The following is a 15,917-nucleotide window of genomic DNA, read 5'->3' on the forward strand; positions in this document are numbered from 1 at the left end:
GTCCCCTTAATTGGGAGGCCCCGCCCCGTGCGCAGTGACGCAGCACGCCGCTGTCAGCCGGCGCTGGGGGGGGTCGGTGTGGGGTAGAATGGCCGCTGCCGCCGTCACCCGCGGGACCCCGGGAGGTAAGAGCCAGGGCCTCTCGCCTGCCTCTCCGCCCCCGCGCCAGGGGGCGCAGCTCACCCGCTCCGGACGCGGAGCGCCGCGCCGGGACCACCGTCCCTCCTCCCGGCCCGCCCCCACCTCCCGCTTCCGTCCTCCTCCCCCGCGCCAGGGGGCGCCGCTCCGTGCAGGGTCCCACGGCGGAACTGCTCGTGCCGGGGACCGTCCCGGGGACCCCGCGCCCCGCCACCCGCACGCTCCCTCGTCCGCCGCGCGCCCGCGGACTCAGCCCGCGGCTTCTCCAGAACATCCCTCTGTGCGGGCGGGACCTTCCCACCTCCGAGGTCCTCGGGGACCACCGCCCGGCCGTGGGGGCCGCCCCGCGGAGCCGGCGTCGGAGTCGGGCGCCGCCCCGGGGCCCGCAGCCCAGGGCCCAATCCCGCTCCGCACCCTGGCAGCCTGCCTAGCCGCGAGTGCGCACCTGCGCCCTGGGGCGGAGTCCTTACCCCAACCCCAGCTTCAGTGCACACAGCCGGCCTGGGACAGGCCTCCTCCCCTTCTCCATCCACGACACCTGGTGGAGCCCGCGCTGAGCCTCCTCCAGCTTCCATCTGTTCCCCTACGAGGGTGGGGGCCTCGGGCGGAGCTAGAGTGGTAGATGGGGTAGGGTAGGCCTGGAGGCCAGGGCAGGCAGAGGTGTTTGGATAGAGGGCGCCGAGGGCCTGTTAGCCTAAGAGTGGAACATGGGTTGTCCTGAGGTGGGAAGCTGGGTTCGGGGTGTCTAGCCCAAGTTCTGCCAGGCCCTGAGCAGCCTGGAGGAGAGAGAGTCCGTTAGGGTTGCTTATCAGATTTGCCCTTCCCCTTGGGAAAAATCAAATAGAGAAGGAGCTCAGGGTGTGTCTTCTAACGCCCTGCTCTCCCCTCAGCGTTCAGGCTCTTTTCCAAACCATCCTCGGGAGACCAGTTGCCCTGAGTCCCAGCCCCAGGCCAAACCGTAGTGCCTCTGAGGCCCAACCCTCTCCCCTCCCCCGCTTCTTCCTGAGACTGGGTTTTCTGTGTCCCTGCTCTGGTTGGTTCCTGGCCCCCTGTCTGCGTTCTCCCCCACCTCCATTCCCTGCCTCTGCCCTGGCATCTTAGTCTAGCCCCTTCCTCTCTCTTCCTCGTCATTTGCAAATACACTGACCCAGTTCTCTTGGGGGCTTCTGCCATGACCTTGTTCTCTCCCTTCCCAGCACAGACTCCCCCTCCCCCCGGCCCCTCAGGCCGGGGGTGACCTTGCCCCCCGGAGCCCTCACCATGAATACCAAGGACACCACTGAGGTTGCTGGTGAGTTCACAAGCCAGGGTCCTAGTCTGGGCATAGCCTTTTTCCCTCCCCACACTAGGGTGACCCTCTAATTCTTGGATCCCCTGCTCTGCTCCCCTTGTCGTGGCCTCCATTTCCCCCAATCCTCTGAATTGCTTTCAGCCCCTTTTGCCTGGGCTGTCACAGGGATGTCAGGGGTGACACACTATGTCCTCCCTTCTGATTCCCTCTAGAGAACAGCCGCCACCTGAAGATCTTTCTCCCCAAGAAGCTGCTGGAGTGTCTTCCTCGCTGTCCGCTGCTGCCTCCAGAGCGGCTACGGTGGAATACAAATGAGGTTTTCTAGGGAGCCTGGGGCTGTGGGCCTAGCAAGACCTCGTGGTCTGGAAGAGGGTAAAATGGGTTGACACTCCTAAGTGCAAAGCACTGTCTTGTAGGGCTTTGGGGGATCATAGAAGAGGTATAAAGACATAGAAGGAGCCCTGGTGGCACAGTGGTTAAAGCGCTTGCCTACTGACTGAAAAAGCTTGGCGGTTCAAACCCACCAGCCACTCTGTGCAAGAAAGATGTAGTCTGCTTCCATAAAGCTTTACAGACTTGGAAACCCTATGGGGCAGTTCTTCTCTATCCTATAGGGTTGCTATGAATCGGAACTGATTCAACAGCAGTGGGTTTGCTTGCTTTTTTTTTTTTTTTTTTTTGATATAAAAATGTGGACCTCATAGGGGCTCACTTCTTGGCATATACACCTGGGTAAAAGTAATAGCTACCATCTGTAAAGTAATTTTTCCATCCCAGGCACTGTCCTAAGCACTTGACCTGCATTATCTCATTTAGTTCTGTAATACAGGCAGGCACTGTTGTGGACCCAGTGACGTAAATACAGAACCCGAATGACCTCATGCAGCTTATCTACTGGGTAGTTCTACTCTGTCCTATAGGGTCGCTATGAGTTGGAATCGACTCGACAGCAGCGGGTTTGGTTTTTTTGGTTAACTACATGCAATGCCATGTGGGGGAGCACAGAAGGTGTCTAACACAAGGCCCCTGCCATCCAGAAGAGGCATCCAACAACCAAAAGTTTCCAAGGAGCGCCTGGCGAATTTGAACTGCCGACCTTTTGGTTAGCAGCTATAGCACTTAACCACTGCGCCACCAGGGTTTCCTGCATGTAGTTAACCCACTCCACTGCCATCGATGATAATTACTGATTTGACGTTAGGAAAGAGCCATCAATAAAAGGATATGTGTGTGTGTGTGTTATCGTAAGTACTGCAGAGCCTCCAGGAATGGCCAGGGTGGCCAGCGGGGCTTCGTAGAGTATCTGAAAAGGGACTTGGTTTGTCTGGTGTCTAGGGTTTCCAAACCTGGAGATTCGTGCACGTGGCATCTGAGGCTGATAGAGCACTACCACTCAGGAAGTGAGCGTTCAGGACATGTCCAGGGAAGAATCCACAGACCAGGCAGGAGTGTTAGGCGCAGTCTTGGTAAACAGTGGGAACACTCGTTTGGTCCCTGGTCAGGGAGAATCTCAGAGTCAGGCAGAGGAATCTGAAAATATTGGCAGTGTCACGCCGTTCAAGTTTTTTGAGATAGGAAGTGGCACAAAAATGGCATTTGGGGAGAGTAAAATAATACGCAGTACGAGGATGGGTGGTGAAGAACTTGAATCTAGCTTCAAGATAAAGACCCCAGTTGGAAGAGAGAGAAGGAGGGAAGGTTAGATTTTTGTTTGTAGTGAAGCCTGGGATTCTTAGGAGTGCAGTGGTCTTTGCTGGGTCCGGATACCTGGAAGCATCATCCACTAGCTGTCAGAATTCAGCAGAGAGTCAGACTCTGAGGGGATGACTCAGGCCAGGCTGAGACACTTTATAAAGGGGACGCCCACCTGAGTGTCTTCTGCCCTACAGGAGATTGCATCCTACTTGATCACCTTTGAGAAGCATGACGAGTGGCTATCGTGTGCCCCAAAGACAAGGTGAAGAAGTTAAGAAAGGTGGGGAGTGGCAGGGGTCCCAAGTTCTGTTCACAGAACTCAAGGCCAACCCTCCCCTCCCCAGACCTCAGAATGGCTCCATCATCCTCTACAACCGCAAGAAGGTGAAATACCGAAAGGATGGTTACCTCTGGAAGAAGCGGAAGGATGGGAAGACCACCCGAGAGGACCACATGAAGCTGAAGGTCCAGGGCATGGAGGTAAGAGTGTCGGCATCTACTCCCTGGTTCCCCTTTCCCTCCATGACCCGACTCTTCAGGCCTTAGGCCGTTCTTCCCTCTTAAGGATACATGCTCAGCCCCCCACTTCTCTTGCATTTCCCTCAGGGCTCCAGGTAATGAACCTCTGTTCCCCAAATCTTCATTCCTCCCAAGCATCCTTATACTGCCCTCTGATTTCCAGAGTCCTCTTTGTAGGGCCTGCCCCACCGTTCCGTTCTCCCCATCCCTCATCTGTGACTTGAAAGAGGTGGGGGTAGGGAGAGGGTCAAGAGGAACTGGTGGAAAGATTGGGATTCCTGCAAAGGGACTGAACAGAGGAAGAGTTGGGGAGCAGACTAGCCCTCCCCCCACCCCAGCCTGTCTCCTGGCAGTGTCTCTATGGCTGCTACGTTCACTCTTCCATCGTCCCCACATTCCATCGGCGCTGCTACTGGCTGCTCCAGGTAAGGATGGAAGAGTTCAGGGAGCCAGAGTCTCCCTGGCTTCTTGAGAGAAGTGGGATCTAAAAGGATGAAGTGGGAGGGTCGCCAGGTTCTAAGTGGGGAAAGGAGACGGGGAAGGAGAGAGAGTGGGCTGGGGATGGAGAGAGCCAGAAATTGGGGGTGAGGTCGGGAGGTGCCCTGGAAAGAAGTGAGGTCTAGGAAGCTGAGCCCCCGGGGCCTCAGGACCCCATGTTCTCTGTGCATGTACCCTGTGTTCTTAGAACCCCGACATCGTCCTTGTGCACTACCTGAACGTCCCAGCCCTGGAGGATTGTGGAAAGGGCTGCAGCCCCATCTTTTGTTCCATCAGCAACGACCGTCGAGAGTGGCTGAAGTGGTCCCGGGAGGAGCTGTTGGGACAGCTGAAGCCCATGTGTAAGGCGGCAGGGCTAGGGTGGAGCCCCACCAGGGAGCACAGACACAGGAGCCCCTCAAAGGGGCCAGGGCTGCATACCCAGAAGCCTGTGGGTGACCATTTCCCTCCAAGTCAGAGCGATGCTTTTCTATGGGGGTGCTGGGTGGAATATGGAGAAGGGACTAAAGGACGGCTGTGAGCTACATGTTCCAGCAGTCTGGAGGCTGCTGGTCTCTGCTCGCCCAGCCAGAAGTCTTGGAGCTTGGAGGAGCCATCAAAGTACTTTGGCAGCTGTTTTGTGGGGTTCCCACAGCGTTTCCCCCCAATTTTCCTCTAGTTCATGGCATCAAGTGGAGCTGTGGGAACGGGGCAGAGGAGTTCTCTGTGGAACAGCTGGTGCAGCAGATCCTGGACACCCACCCGACCAAGCCCGCGCCCCGAACCCACGCCTGTCTCTGCAGTGGGGGCCTTGGTTAGTGATCTCCTGACACTGGGGCCCTCTTCCCATCTGTGCATAGGGCTCTTACACAAGCCTAGGGGAATCTGTCTGGGTGGAATTTGCATGCTGATTTGCATGTCCGGGAAAGATGGGCCATGTGAACAGAGGCCTTCCCGTTCCCTGGCTTCTTTCACTCTAGAGTCCTGGCAGCCTGTGCGCTTTTCTGCCATCTACCCTTTAATTTTTTTACCCATAGCAATTCCTGGCCACCCAGCACACCAGTCACATCCAGCCATGGTTTATTCCTAGCTGGCGTCCCCTTGGTTCTGCTTTTTGTCTTTTTTTATTTTTTCAATGCTTTCACCTATTTTCAGCTACTGTTCCAAGCCTGTAGTCCTCCCTTGCAGTGCTTGTTCAGTTTTTTTTTTTTTGGTGGAGGGAGGGGTGTGAGGAAGTAAAGGGGAAACCTCTGCTGCCTCCCAGTGGCCACAATCAGTATTACACTTCTGGTCTCCAAAGACTTCCAGTAGGGGAAGGTTGGAGAAAGATGTGTCTTACCCCCAACCCCTCTCCACTCCAGGTTCCGGGAGCCTTACTCACAAATGCAGCAGCACAAAACACCGCATCATCTCCCCCAAAGTGGAGCCCCAAACGTTAACCCTGACCTCTGTCCCCCATCCCCACCCCCCTGAGCCTCCTCCACTGATAGCCCCACTTCCCCCAGAGCTCCCCAAGGCACATACCTCCCCATCTTCTTCTTCCTCCTCTTCCTCCTCCTCAGGCTTTGCCGAACCCCTAGAGATCAGACCTAGCCCCCCTACCTCCCGAGGAGGTTCGTCCAGAGGAGGCACTGCAATCCTCCTGCTGACGGGACTGGAGCAGCGAACTGGGGGCTTGACACCCACCAGACAGCTGGCTCCCCAGGCTGATCCTAGGCCCTCCGTGAGCTTGGCTGTGGTTGTAGGCTCTGAGCCCTCTGCCCCACCCGATCCTCCCAGCCCTGCCTTTGACCCTGATCGTTTTCTCAACAGCCCCCAGAGGGGCCAGACATATGGAGGGGGACAAGGAGTAAGCCCAGACTTCCCTGAGGCAGAGGCTGCGCATACCCCCTGTCCTGCCCTAGAGCCCGCAGCTGCCCTGGAGCCCCAGGCGGCTGCTCGGGGTCCCCCTCCGCAGTCGGGAGCAGGTGGGAGAAGAGGAAACTGCTTCTTCATCCAAGATGATGACGGTGGGGAGGAATTCAAGGCCCAGGGGACTGCCCCACCTGTATCTTCACCCCCTCCTTCACCCCCACCCTCACCTGCCCCCCTAGAGCCAGTGGGCAGGGCAGGAAGAGGGGAAGCCTTGTTTGGAGGACCTGGTGGGGCCGGCGAACTGGAGCCTTTCAGTCTTTCATCATTCCCAGACCTTATGGGAGAACTCATCAGTGACGAAGCTCCAAGCATCCCTGCACCAGCCCCCCAGCTCTCTCCTGCCGTTAGCACCATCACAGACTTCTCCCCAGAGTGGTCCTACCCAGAGGTGAGTCTCAGGCCTATCTCTTCCCACGGTGGTGGAGGGGGATGACATCATGAGTTACTGCGTTGGGTGCCACCAACCCAAGTGATGCCACAGAGCAGTGGGAAGAAGTTCTGCTTTATGTTGCCCCAGAGAGGTAGAGGAGGAACTACAAAAAAAAAAAAAAAAAAAACCAAACCCATTGCCGTTGAGTCGATTCCAACTCATAGTGAAAGTGGGGATAAATTAGCTGAAAAGAAGAACTTCTTGATGAGAACTCTCCGCAGATGAGTTAACCTTGGGGGAACCAGTGAGTTCCCCCTTTCTGGCAGATTCAGATAGAGATTAGTAACCACTTGGCAGCAAAGTTGGGGAGGAGGGATCAACAAGCTGACGTCACCCCACTGGGTCATTAGACCCTAACCCCAGACCTAGGCACAGAGCCTGGCATGAAGCAGATACTGTCTAAGGGTCTAAACGAATGAATGAAAGAGTGAATGAATGCCCAACAGACCTCCCCCTCAAGTGACTCTCTGACCTCTGTCTGCAGGGTGGGGTCAAGGTGCTCATCACGGGTCCGTGGACTGAGGCCACCGAGCATTACTCCTGTGTATTTGATCACATTGCAGTGCCAGCCTCACTTGTCCAGCCTGGTGTCTTACGCTGCTACTGTCCTGGTATGGGGATTGGGAACAGTAGGAGAAGGGAAGCGCTGGGAATAAATGGTGTTGTGTTGTTCCTGAGAGGACAAGGATCTCGTCCAGTCCTGAGGCTATGCGCAGGTTCCCTCAGCAGGTGGACGAGCTTGGGCTTAGGCGTCAGGCAGCCTAGATTCTGGTCCAGGAAACCTACTCACTAACTACCTAGTGACCTTGGATCAATCAGCTCTTTTCTTGGTGCCCTGGCCTCCGGTTCTGTAAGATCAGGCATTTGGCCAAGGCGATCGCCAGTGTCTGTGCTGGCCACCTGGCTCAGCTGGAGTAAGAGTCTCTGACTCTGGCCCAGGGAGTTCTTGGAAGAGTGAGAAGTGAGAGATGTTGGTCTCCTCTGACCAGTCTTGGGACTGAAGGACACTGGCTTCTAGGCCTGCACTGTCCAGTAGAGTAGCCATTAATTTTTAAGTTAAAATTAAAAACTCATTTTTTCTAACTCACCCCATTTCAAGTGCAAAAGTGCCATATGGGCTACCGTATTGGACAGCGCAGATACAGAACATTTCCGTCACTGCAGAAAATTCTGTCAGATAGCACTCGTCGAGACTCCTCCCTGTTACCCGACAGTGTCTTGCCTTCCCCCACCTCAGTAACAGGATCATAACCTCCAGACTCTCATCTTGGGATCTTGGGGGATCAAGAAAGGGGTTTATTCTCCCATCAGATTGTAAAATGCAGAGATCTCCTGACCTCAGCTTCTAGGCCTTGGTGTTGAATAATGAACATTCTTAAAAACAGGGTCTAAATCCAAGGAGTCTCTGGCCCATCGTAGGTATTAAGTTCTCAAGCGAATGGAATCTCTTCCCAGTAGTGCCAAAGCCACTGATGCCAGGGCTTCTTGGACCACAGCAGGGGAGTTGGTGGAAGGGGGAGGGTGGGTCAGATATGGAATGATCACTGGTGGCTCTGACCCAGGTGGCCAGTGAAGGAGCCCAGGAGGGAGAGCCGTTCTTGCTGATACCGCCCTCCCCAGCCCATGAGGTAGGGCTGGTGTCTTTGCAGGTGGCAGGGCGGGAGGGGCCTCTTTCTGCCTCTGTGCTCTTTGAGTATCGAGCCCGCCGTTTCCTGTCGCTGCCTAGCACTCAGCTTGACTGGTTGTCCCTGGACGGTGAGTACCTAGCCCTCTGAACTCAAGTATCCAGCTCCACAACCTTTGAGTCTCATTACATGCTTTCTGCACCCCTCAGGATTCAGGTGGCTACTGCCTAGCCCCCAGTTTACCACCCTTCTTTCAGCTTCTCTTTCATCAGTCATTTCTGAATGCAGCAACAAGTTTTCCTCACCTCCTCTTCCCCATAACTCTTAGACTCCCTTTTATCCAAGTTCTTGCCCTGTCCTCTCCATCCCAAAGGATGGGATCTAGGCAAGCCAGGCCAAGAGGCTGGGGCACGGCCAGGATCGAGAGCAATACGTATGTGATGCGATCAGCGTATGTACACTTACACACGCATTTAAATTTCTCATTGCTCCTTCCTGTAGTTTTAAAGATACGTGTTCATGATAGGTAGTTTGGAAATTACAGAAAAGTAGAAAATAAAAATGGTCTATAATCTTACTACTCAGTGATATCTACCGTTGTTAACATCGTAGTGTAATTTTTCGTACAAACATACACATGTACGTATATGTGTGTGTTTATTTAAGTCTGGAACTGTTTTTGTTCCTGGTACTGACTCTCCCTCTCTGTGGCTTTGAGAACTGTCTCCATCTGTACCTGCTTCTTTTTGAGGTTTGCATTTCTTTTTCTTCCTCTTGGTGTCTCTGTTGCCTCTCGGCTTCTCAGTTCAGCTGTCGCCCCTGCTGAGTTTGTCTCCCTGCCTACCCACATCTTGCTCAGGGGCTCCTGGTTTGTCTCCCCCTTGGAGGTGCCCAAGCCACATAAAGCCCGAGTGTGTGCCGGGTCGCCTGTCTCTCAGACTTGAGTTTGTCCGCCTTTGGATCTTGCCAGGCCTCTGGGTCCTGCCCTGGGACTTTGCATCACCTTATTTTTCTGTCCCTGTCTCATCTCTGTTTCACCATTTCTCCCACGGGTCTCCTCCCTTGTTCTTCTTTCCATTTCCATTTCATAATCCAGTGTCTCAACTTGCCCTCTCTTCTCAACTTTCTTAATTGCTTATTTGGTTTTCTCCCCCAGTTCTTTTTTGTTCTTTTTCCCCTTCCTTTGCCTTGTTTATCTGTTGTGCTCTCCCTCCTCTGTGTTATAGCAGGGTCTCTACCCATCATTCTCTACCCACATCATCGCGATGCCTCCATCCCCTTTAACCTGTCTACTTTAGTCCTGGCATCTCAGAACATTCCCAGCCTCCACCCTGTCTCCCTGAGCCTGTTTTCCCAGGGCTCTGATCCCCTCCCGCCTCCCCTCCTTGTCCTTGTGTGATCTCTGGAGGGGACAGATATAGCTTGGGGTATGTGTGTGTGTGTGCATGCGTGCACATGTGTATTTGTATATGGGGTAGAGGGGAGGAGGAGGAGGCATGGACGTAGCTATTCTTCTGTCACCTTCCCTTCCCCCCGCCATCCTCTTTGTGGACAGCTGCGGGGGGCCGGGAGGAGGGGGTGGTGCTTTCAAATCTCAGTCCCTGAGCTCTTTTGGCCAGTGGTTAACAGAAGAGGAGGGACCCCAGAGTCCTTCAGCCCTAGCATGGGGGACAAAGGTAGCGTCTGGGGCAAGGAGAACTAACAGAAGATTTCACCTAGGAAAAGGCGGGAGAATGTGTGTAGACTGCGGTTTGGGGTGGCTGGAGGCTCAGTGGCTGGTTTGGAATTCCTACCATCTTTGTATCGTCAAGAAAACTGATGCCATGTCTTCACCTCCCAGATCTTGGGACAGGTCCAGTTTTGGTGTTCAGGGCGTCACCTAGACCCTGCTCAATCAGTCTCCCATCCCCATTCCCCTCAGACAACCAGTTTCGGATGTCCATACTGGAGCGGCTGGAGCAGATGGAGAAGCGGATGGCTGAGATAGCAGCAGCTGGGCAGGCGCCTTGCCAGGGTCCTGACACTCCTCCAATCCAGGTACTTCCATGAGGGAGGTCTGCGGTCGGGGACGGGGCGGCGGAGGCGGGGTCGTCTTAAAGAAAACGGCTCTATGTCTGACCCTCCTTGCACTCCTGTCCCAGCCTCCTCAGTCAGTTCTCCCTTCTCCCTGACATCACCCTGCTCCCACACCCGCCCTATGGCAAGAGTGGCTATTCTGGGCACCCTCTTGGCATGACAGGCTTCAGACTATTTCTGGTCTGAAGGAGGGTGGTGGTGAAGGAGAGGGCGGGGGAGGGGATCAGAAGAGTTGGGGCTCAAAGCTCTGTGGGTCCCCAGTCTCTGCAGAGCACTGGGGAAAGGCTCAGAGGAACTCAGTTCTGAGGGGGAGAACCATCTGTGGATACCCTGCCAATCTCAGCGGATGTGAGGGCACAACATGGACAAGGTGGCCTGAGGCCTAGGCTGTCAGAGGGGATGGGGGCAGTGGGAGACTCAGGCTACAGAGGAACTCACACTGGGAGAACTGATGGCCTGTCAGAGGTGCTGGTGGTGGGTGCCTGGAGCAGAAAGTGGGGGGAGGGCGGGCAAGGGCAGAGTTAGAGACTGGGAGGACCCATGTTAGGTAGCCAAGCCAGGAACTAGACTCTCAGGTCTCTGCATAAGGGTGTGTGTACTGCAGGATGAAGGCCAGGGCCCCGGGTTCGAGGCACGAGTAGTGGTCTTGGTAGAGAGCATGATCCCACGCTCCACCTGGAGGAGTCCTGAACGCCTGGCCCACGGAAGCCCCTTCCGGGGCATGAGCCTTCTGCACCTGGCTGCTGCCCAGGGCTACGCCCGCCTCATCGAGACCCTGAGCCAGTGGCGGTAAGCAGGGATAGTGGGGAGGGGGCTGGACAGCTTCTGGGACAGAAGTGCCAGGGGACCAAGGAGGAATTCGAGGACTGGAGCCCGGCCAGGGGGGAACTAGGGCCATTGTGGGAAGGGGGTGGGGCTGGAAGAAGATACTTTCTGACTTTAACTTAATCTTCTTGAATCTATGAATCTCTTGACTTCCTCATCCCACTGACCTTAGTGCTTCTAGACAGCTTGCTTCCCAGTCCCTTTACTTCTGGATGTTTCTACTTTACCCACTTTCTCCCTGACTGGGCTCTGCTGTCCCTCTCCCAAACCCTCCAGGAGTGTGGAGACTGGAAGCTTGGACTTAGAGCAAGAGGTTGACCCGCTCAACGTGGATCATTTCTCTTGCACCCCCCTGGTGAGGATGCTGGACTGCTGAGTATACACGGCCTGTTGCAACAAGAATGGTGTAGCTGAGGACAGGCTTGTGAAGGATGCAGGGGAGGAGTGGGAGGGCTGGGACTGAAGCCCCAGCAACCTGGAGGAAGGACCTGGCCTCACCTTCACCTCTACCCCCATTCTGCTCCTCCCGTCCTTCTCCCCCTACCCTCTCCTCAGATGTGGGCTTGTGCCTTGGGACACCTGGAAGCTGCTGTGCTCCTCTTCCGTTGGAACCGACAGGCACTGAGCATTCCTGACTCTCTGGGTCGGCTGCCCCTCTCTGTGGCACATTCCCGGGGTCACGTGCGCCTTGCCCGCTGCCTGGAGGAACTACAGAGACAGGAGGCTTCCACTGAGCCCCCACTTGCCCTATCACCACCCTCCTCCAGCCCAGACACTGGTGAGGGCTGCCCCTAAACTTTTAGAGAGCGAAGTGAGTGGGAGAATAGGCCAAAGCAACGCCGAGACCGGAGACAGGAGAGGAGGCAAACTGAGGCGGGGTGAGGGATAACAGTAGCAAGAATGGACAGGGAGACTGAGCACAAGGATGGGCAGGAAGAGACTTGAGGGGTGGCAGGTGACTCCTGCTGCCCTCTCTTCCCTCCCCTCACAGGTCTGAGCAGTGTCTCCTCGCCCTCGGAGCTGTCAGATGGCACCTTCTCTGTCACCTCAGCCTATTCTAGTGCCCCAGACAGCAGTCCTCCGCCTGCTCCTCTGCCAGCCCCAGAGATCACGATGGAGATGGTCCCAGGCCAGCTCTCTTCTGGTGCCCCAGAAGCACCCCTACTCCTCATGGACTATGAGGCCACCAACCTCAAAGGGCCCCGACCCTCACTTCAGCCTCTTTCCTCAGCCCCAGATGACGGGGCTGCTCCAGAGGAATCTGACAGCCCACCCGCTGTGGATGTGATCCCGGTACTGTTTACGCTGATGGAATTAGGAAGGCTAGACGTGGACTGGGGTGCAGGGGTGGGCTGAGGCAGGCAACCCAAGAGGCAGAACCACTCTGGCTTCAGTTTGAGAAGGGGCCGTTCCCCATCATTTTGAAACAAGCAAGGTAACCTTTTACTTAGCTTCTTTCAGGCTTCATGACTCAGAAACCAAGAGGAATCAGAGGCTAAAAATTCTGGGGCCTACCTTCAGTTAGAGCTGGGTTGTAGGGGTATCTAATCACTTACCTGTTGATCCATGAAGGGACCAGGCTCTTGGGGAACCAGGGTGATGGAGGGCAGCTGGAAGATGAATGGAGGGGAGAGGTTGGCAAGATGGAGGTACTTGGCAGTGATCTGGGGTGGGGGAGGCTTGCACAGGGTAAAAGCTAAGAAAGTCTTGTGGAATGAGTAAATGAGTGACAGTGAATCTTCAGGTGTACCCAGGCATACTTCTGTGTTAGAACCTGGGGACATATTTGCTTTAGAGAGGCTAATGGATTAATGGGATAGCAAAATAAGTTTAAAAAAATAGAGAACATCACAAGGAGTGTGGCCAGCAGGAAGTGGTGTAGGGTTGAGGGCTGGAGCCATTCAGTGAGGTACCATGTGGCTGGCAAGCCTTGGGCTGGTTCTTGGAGAGTGGAAAGGGCAGGGGGCCTTCATGGCCAGGCCTGTGGAAAGACTGCTGTGGGCATGGCCTGTGCTGGTTGGTTGGCATGGGGCTGACCTGGGTGGACAGTGGGTGATCAGCATGGAAGGGCGATGAAGTCCTTCATCTGCTTAGCTCCTGAGTCCCCATTTAGAGTATGTCCTTCCTACTCTACATCCTCCACAACTTACCAACACAGAGGATTGTACCCCCAAGTGGGAGCCCATAAGTACAAACAAATGAGTCTGGAACAATAGCCGAGAGCTGAAGTTAGCAGGGGGAACAGTCCCTGAGGCCTCAGCATCTGGCGGTGAGAGAAGTCTGAGGTTACAGCTTTGGCAGGACAGAAACTTCTGGTCGTTGGGGCCCCTCAGGGCTCACCTAGCTTCTCCCTTCATCCAGGTGGACATGATCTCACTGGCCAAGCAGATCATCGAAGCCACACCAGAGCGGATTAAGCAGGAAGACTTCATGGGGCTGCCAGAGGCCGGAGCCCCACTGCGGGAGCGGACAGGGGCTGTAGGGCTCAGTGAGACCATGTCCTGGCTGGCCAGCTACCTGGAGAATGTGGACCATTTCCCTAGCTCAGCCCCTCCCAGGTGACAAGCTCGGGACAAAGCTTCAGGACTCTTCTTCAAAGGAAGATGGGAGGGAAGGAGGAAGGAGGCTCCATTCTGGCTGAGGCCCCAGGGCCTCTGAGAAGGGAACTGGAACTGGCTGCTGCTGCTCTCAGGCTGTGCTGCTGGGAGTCTCCCTCCATCCCTAGGCAGGACAAGGGGGTCTGCAGGTGCCGTGTGACATCTCTTCTCCCCTCCCCTACAGCGAACCGCCCTTTGAACGGGGTCGCCTGGCTATCCCTCCAGCACCTTCCTGGGCAGAGTTCCTCTCCGCATCTGCCAGTGGCAAGATGGAGAGTGATTTTGCCCTGCTCACACTATCGGATCATGAGCAGCGGGAACTGTATGAGGCAGCCCGAGTCATCCAGACGGCCTTCCGGAAGTATAAGGTCAGGGATCCTCAGGGATGAATTAAAATCTCGAGTCAGGGGAGACTGTGGACTCCCAGGACTCTTCTAGAGGAAGCAGATCTTAGATAGGGTAAAGGGTCAGGGGACCCCTGGCAAGTTGGAGGCACAGGTCAGCTGATGTCCATGAGAGGAATAGGTGGGTCATTAGGTGATGAGACTTCCCTTCCCCCTAGGGCCGTCGGTTGAAGGAGCAGCAGGAGGTGGCAGCAGCTGTGATCCAGCGCTGTTACAGGAAGTACAAGCAGGTGAGCCCCTTGTCTCTTGAAAACAGGCCCACAGCCATACCCCACACCCCCACACCCACACCCGCAGCCCAGCCCAGAGCATCCAGGATGCTGGCGAAGCTTTAACTCCCCTTCTCTCTCCACAAGCTGACCTGGATTGCACTGAAGGTATCAGGCAGGAGAGCGGGGGGTGAGGTTGTGTCTGTGGTAATTCAGTCTTCCCATGACCCTGTGGGCTAGAGAACCAGACTGGCATCAACTGTGATGTGCAGGGGTTCTGGTCTCCGTACCTCCGTTCCAGCCTGTCTCTCCTCCCACCCCTGCAGTTTGCACTCTATAAGAAGATGACCCAGGCAGCCATCCTGATCCAGAGCAAGTTCCGAAGCTACTATGAACAAAAGCGATTTCAGCAAAGCCGCCGAGCAGCTGTGCTCATCCAGCAGCACTACCGCTCTTACCGCCGGCGGCCAGGGCCTCCCCACCGGCCCGCGGGCACCCTGCCTGCTCGCAGCAAGTACGGCCTCAGCCTCCCAGCCCGTAGCCCTCTGTGCCTACCCGCTAAGCCCTGTCCGTTTTCCACAGACCCCCAATGCCCCATTGCTCAGCAGCCTGTTCTTCCCTGCTTAGGGCTCCTAAGGGGCCGAGGGCAGGGGTGCCTGGGGGTTCAGTAGGTCTCCCCCATCTCTTCTTCCACCAGAGGCTCCTTCCTCACCAAGAAGCAGGACCAGGCAGCGCGGAAGATCATGAGATTCCTGCGGCGCTGCCGACACAGGTGTTCACCCTTCTCCTGCTGACATTTGGCGCTGGGGCTGCCTCCCACCACCTCCGTGAGGCCCTGCTCTCCTGACTCCTTCCCTGTCTCTGCAGGATGAGGGAACTGAAGCAGAACCAGGAGCTGGAAGGGCTTCCCCAACCCGGACTGGCCACCTGACCTCTCCACGGCCTCTCACCATCCTGGGGCGCTTCCTGCAGTCTTAACAGGGAGAGGGCTTTCTGGGGGAGGGGGGAGCCCCCAGTCGGCAGCTTTGCCCCTTCACCTTTGCGGGAGGCCTTCACAGGTCTCCAGCCTCCTCCCCACTCCGAAGTGCTCAACTCCCTTTCCTGACCCCCTGCTCCTCACACCCTGGTCGCGCCCCCTTTTGGCCCCTGGCTCCAGAAGACCCACGCCCCACATACCTGCATCTTCAGCTGTGATCTACAGAGCCCTGCCTGCCCCTTCTCCACGGCTCCACCCCTGCCTGCGCCCGACTCGGCCCCTTCCTGACTTGCCTTATTTATTTGTTCGACGCGTCTCTGAATGTATCCACCTCGGTCCCCCTCTGCCTTCGCCGCGGGCGCCCCTCGTGTTTCAGGGCTGACCATGCCCCCACCCGGCTCCGCATGTTTGCGTCTGTTTCCCTCCCTTGCTGCCAGTCTTCCCCGTCACCCCGACCGTGGCCACCAACCTCGGGGCCAGAGGGGAGAAGGCATATATAGCCCCGTCCCCGGAGGGGAGGGGGCTTGTACATAATGTACCATACAGAGTATAGTGAAGAATCTATTTAAGGCGCCGCGGGGAGGGCTGCAAGGCCGGGCTTGTGGTTTCCCCGGCGCGGCGGAGGCCCCCCGCCGGCTCCACGAGCACTTTCTACGTGTGCATGGGCTTGGTTTCTACGAATTGCCATTAAACATCGCTGCACCAGCCAGCCTCCGGCCTCTGTCTGCGGGGGCGGGGCCG

At 56.2% G+C, this 15,917-nt stretch overlaps 1 protein-coding gene across 8 annotated transcripts; it reads left to right on the forward strand.

Annotated features, from left to right (window-relative positions):
* Nucleotides 1-1,294: 1,294 nt before the first annotated feature.
* CAMTA2 (calmodulin binding transcription activator 2) lies at nt 1,295-15,903 on the forward strand. Of its 8 annotated transcripts, none has more exons than XM_023556343.2 (21): nt 1,341-1,429; nt 1,642-1,745; nt 3,319-3,386; nt 3,469-3,604; nt 3,982-4,068; nt 4,329-4,482; nt 4,800-4,934; nt 5,482-6,422; nt 6,949-7,075; nt 8,085-8,219; nt 10,011-10,126; nt 10,770-10,954; nt 11,267-11,345; nt 11,546-11,768; nt 11,982-12,283; nt 13,352-13,548; nt 13,772-13,955; nt 14,150-14,221; nt 14,527-14,714; nt 14,898-14,972; nt 15,068-15,180. In XM_023556343.2, exons 1-21 carry the CDS (start codon nt 1,399-1,401, stop codon nt 15,129-15,131), a joined length of 3,603 nt encoding a protein of 1,200 aa, XP_023412111.1. In that variant the 5' UTR covers nt 1,341-1,398; the 3' UTR covers nt 15,132-15,180. The 8 variants fall into 8 exon arrangements, with proteins under 8 accessions (XP_010594834.1, XP_023412111.1, XP_064127713.1 ...); XM_064271643.1 differs by having other exon boundaries at nt 5,683-6,422; XM_010596530.3 differs by having other exon boundaries at nt 3,997-4,068.
* Nucleotides 15,904-15,917: the final 14 nt, after the last annotated feature.

This window comes from Loxodonta africana, chromosome 18 (assembly GCF_030014295.1).
Source record: "Loxodonta africana isolate mLoxAfr1 chromosome 18, mLoxAfr1.hap2, whole genome shotgun sequence".
Taxonomy (NCBI): domain Eukaryota; kingdom Metazoa; phylum Chordata; class Mammalia; order Proboscidea; family Elephantidae; genus Loxodonta; species Loxodonta africana.

Coding starts and splice junctions, on each gene's coding strand:
- CAMTA2 (XM_023556343.2), top strand. CDS start 1,399: ATGAATACCAAGGACACCACTGAGGTTGCTG. Junction 1,746..3,318: donor TACGGTGGAATACAAATGAG/GTTTTCTAGGGA, acceptor TCTGCCCTACAG/GAGATTGCATCCTACTTGAT. Junction 14,973..15,067: donor CTGCGGCGCTGCCGACACAG/GTGTTCACCCTT, acceptor CTGTCTCTGCAG/GATGAGGGAACTGAAGCAGA.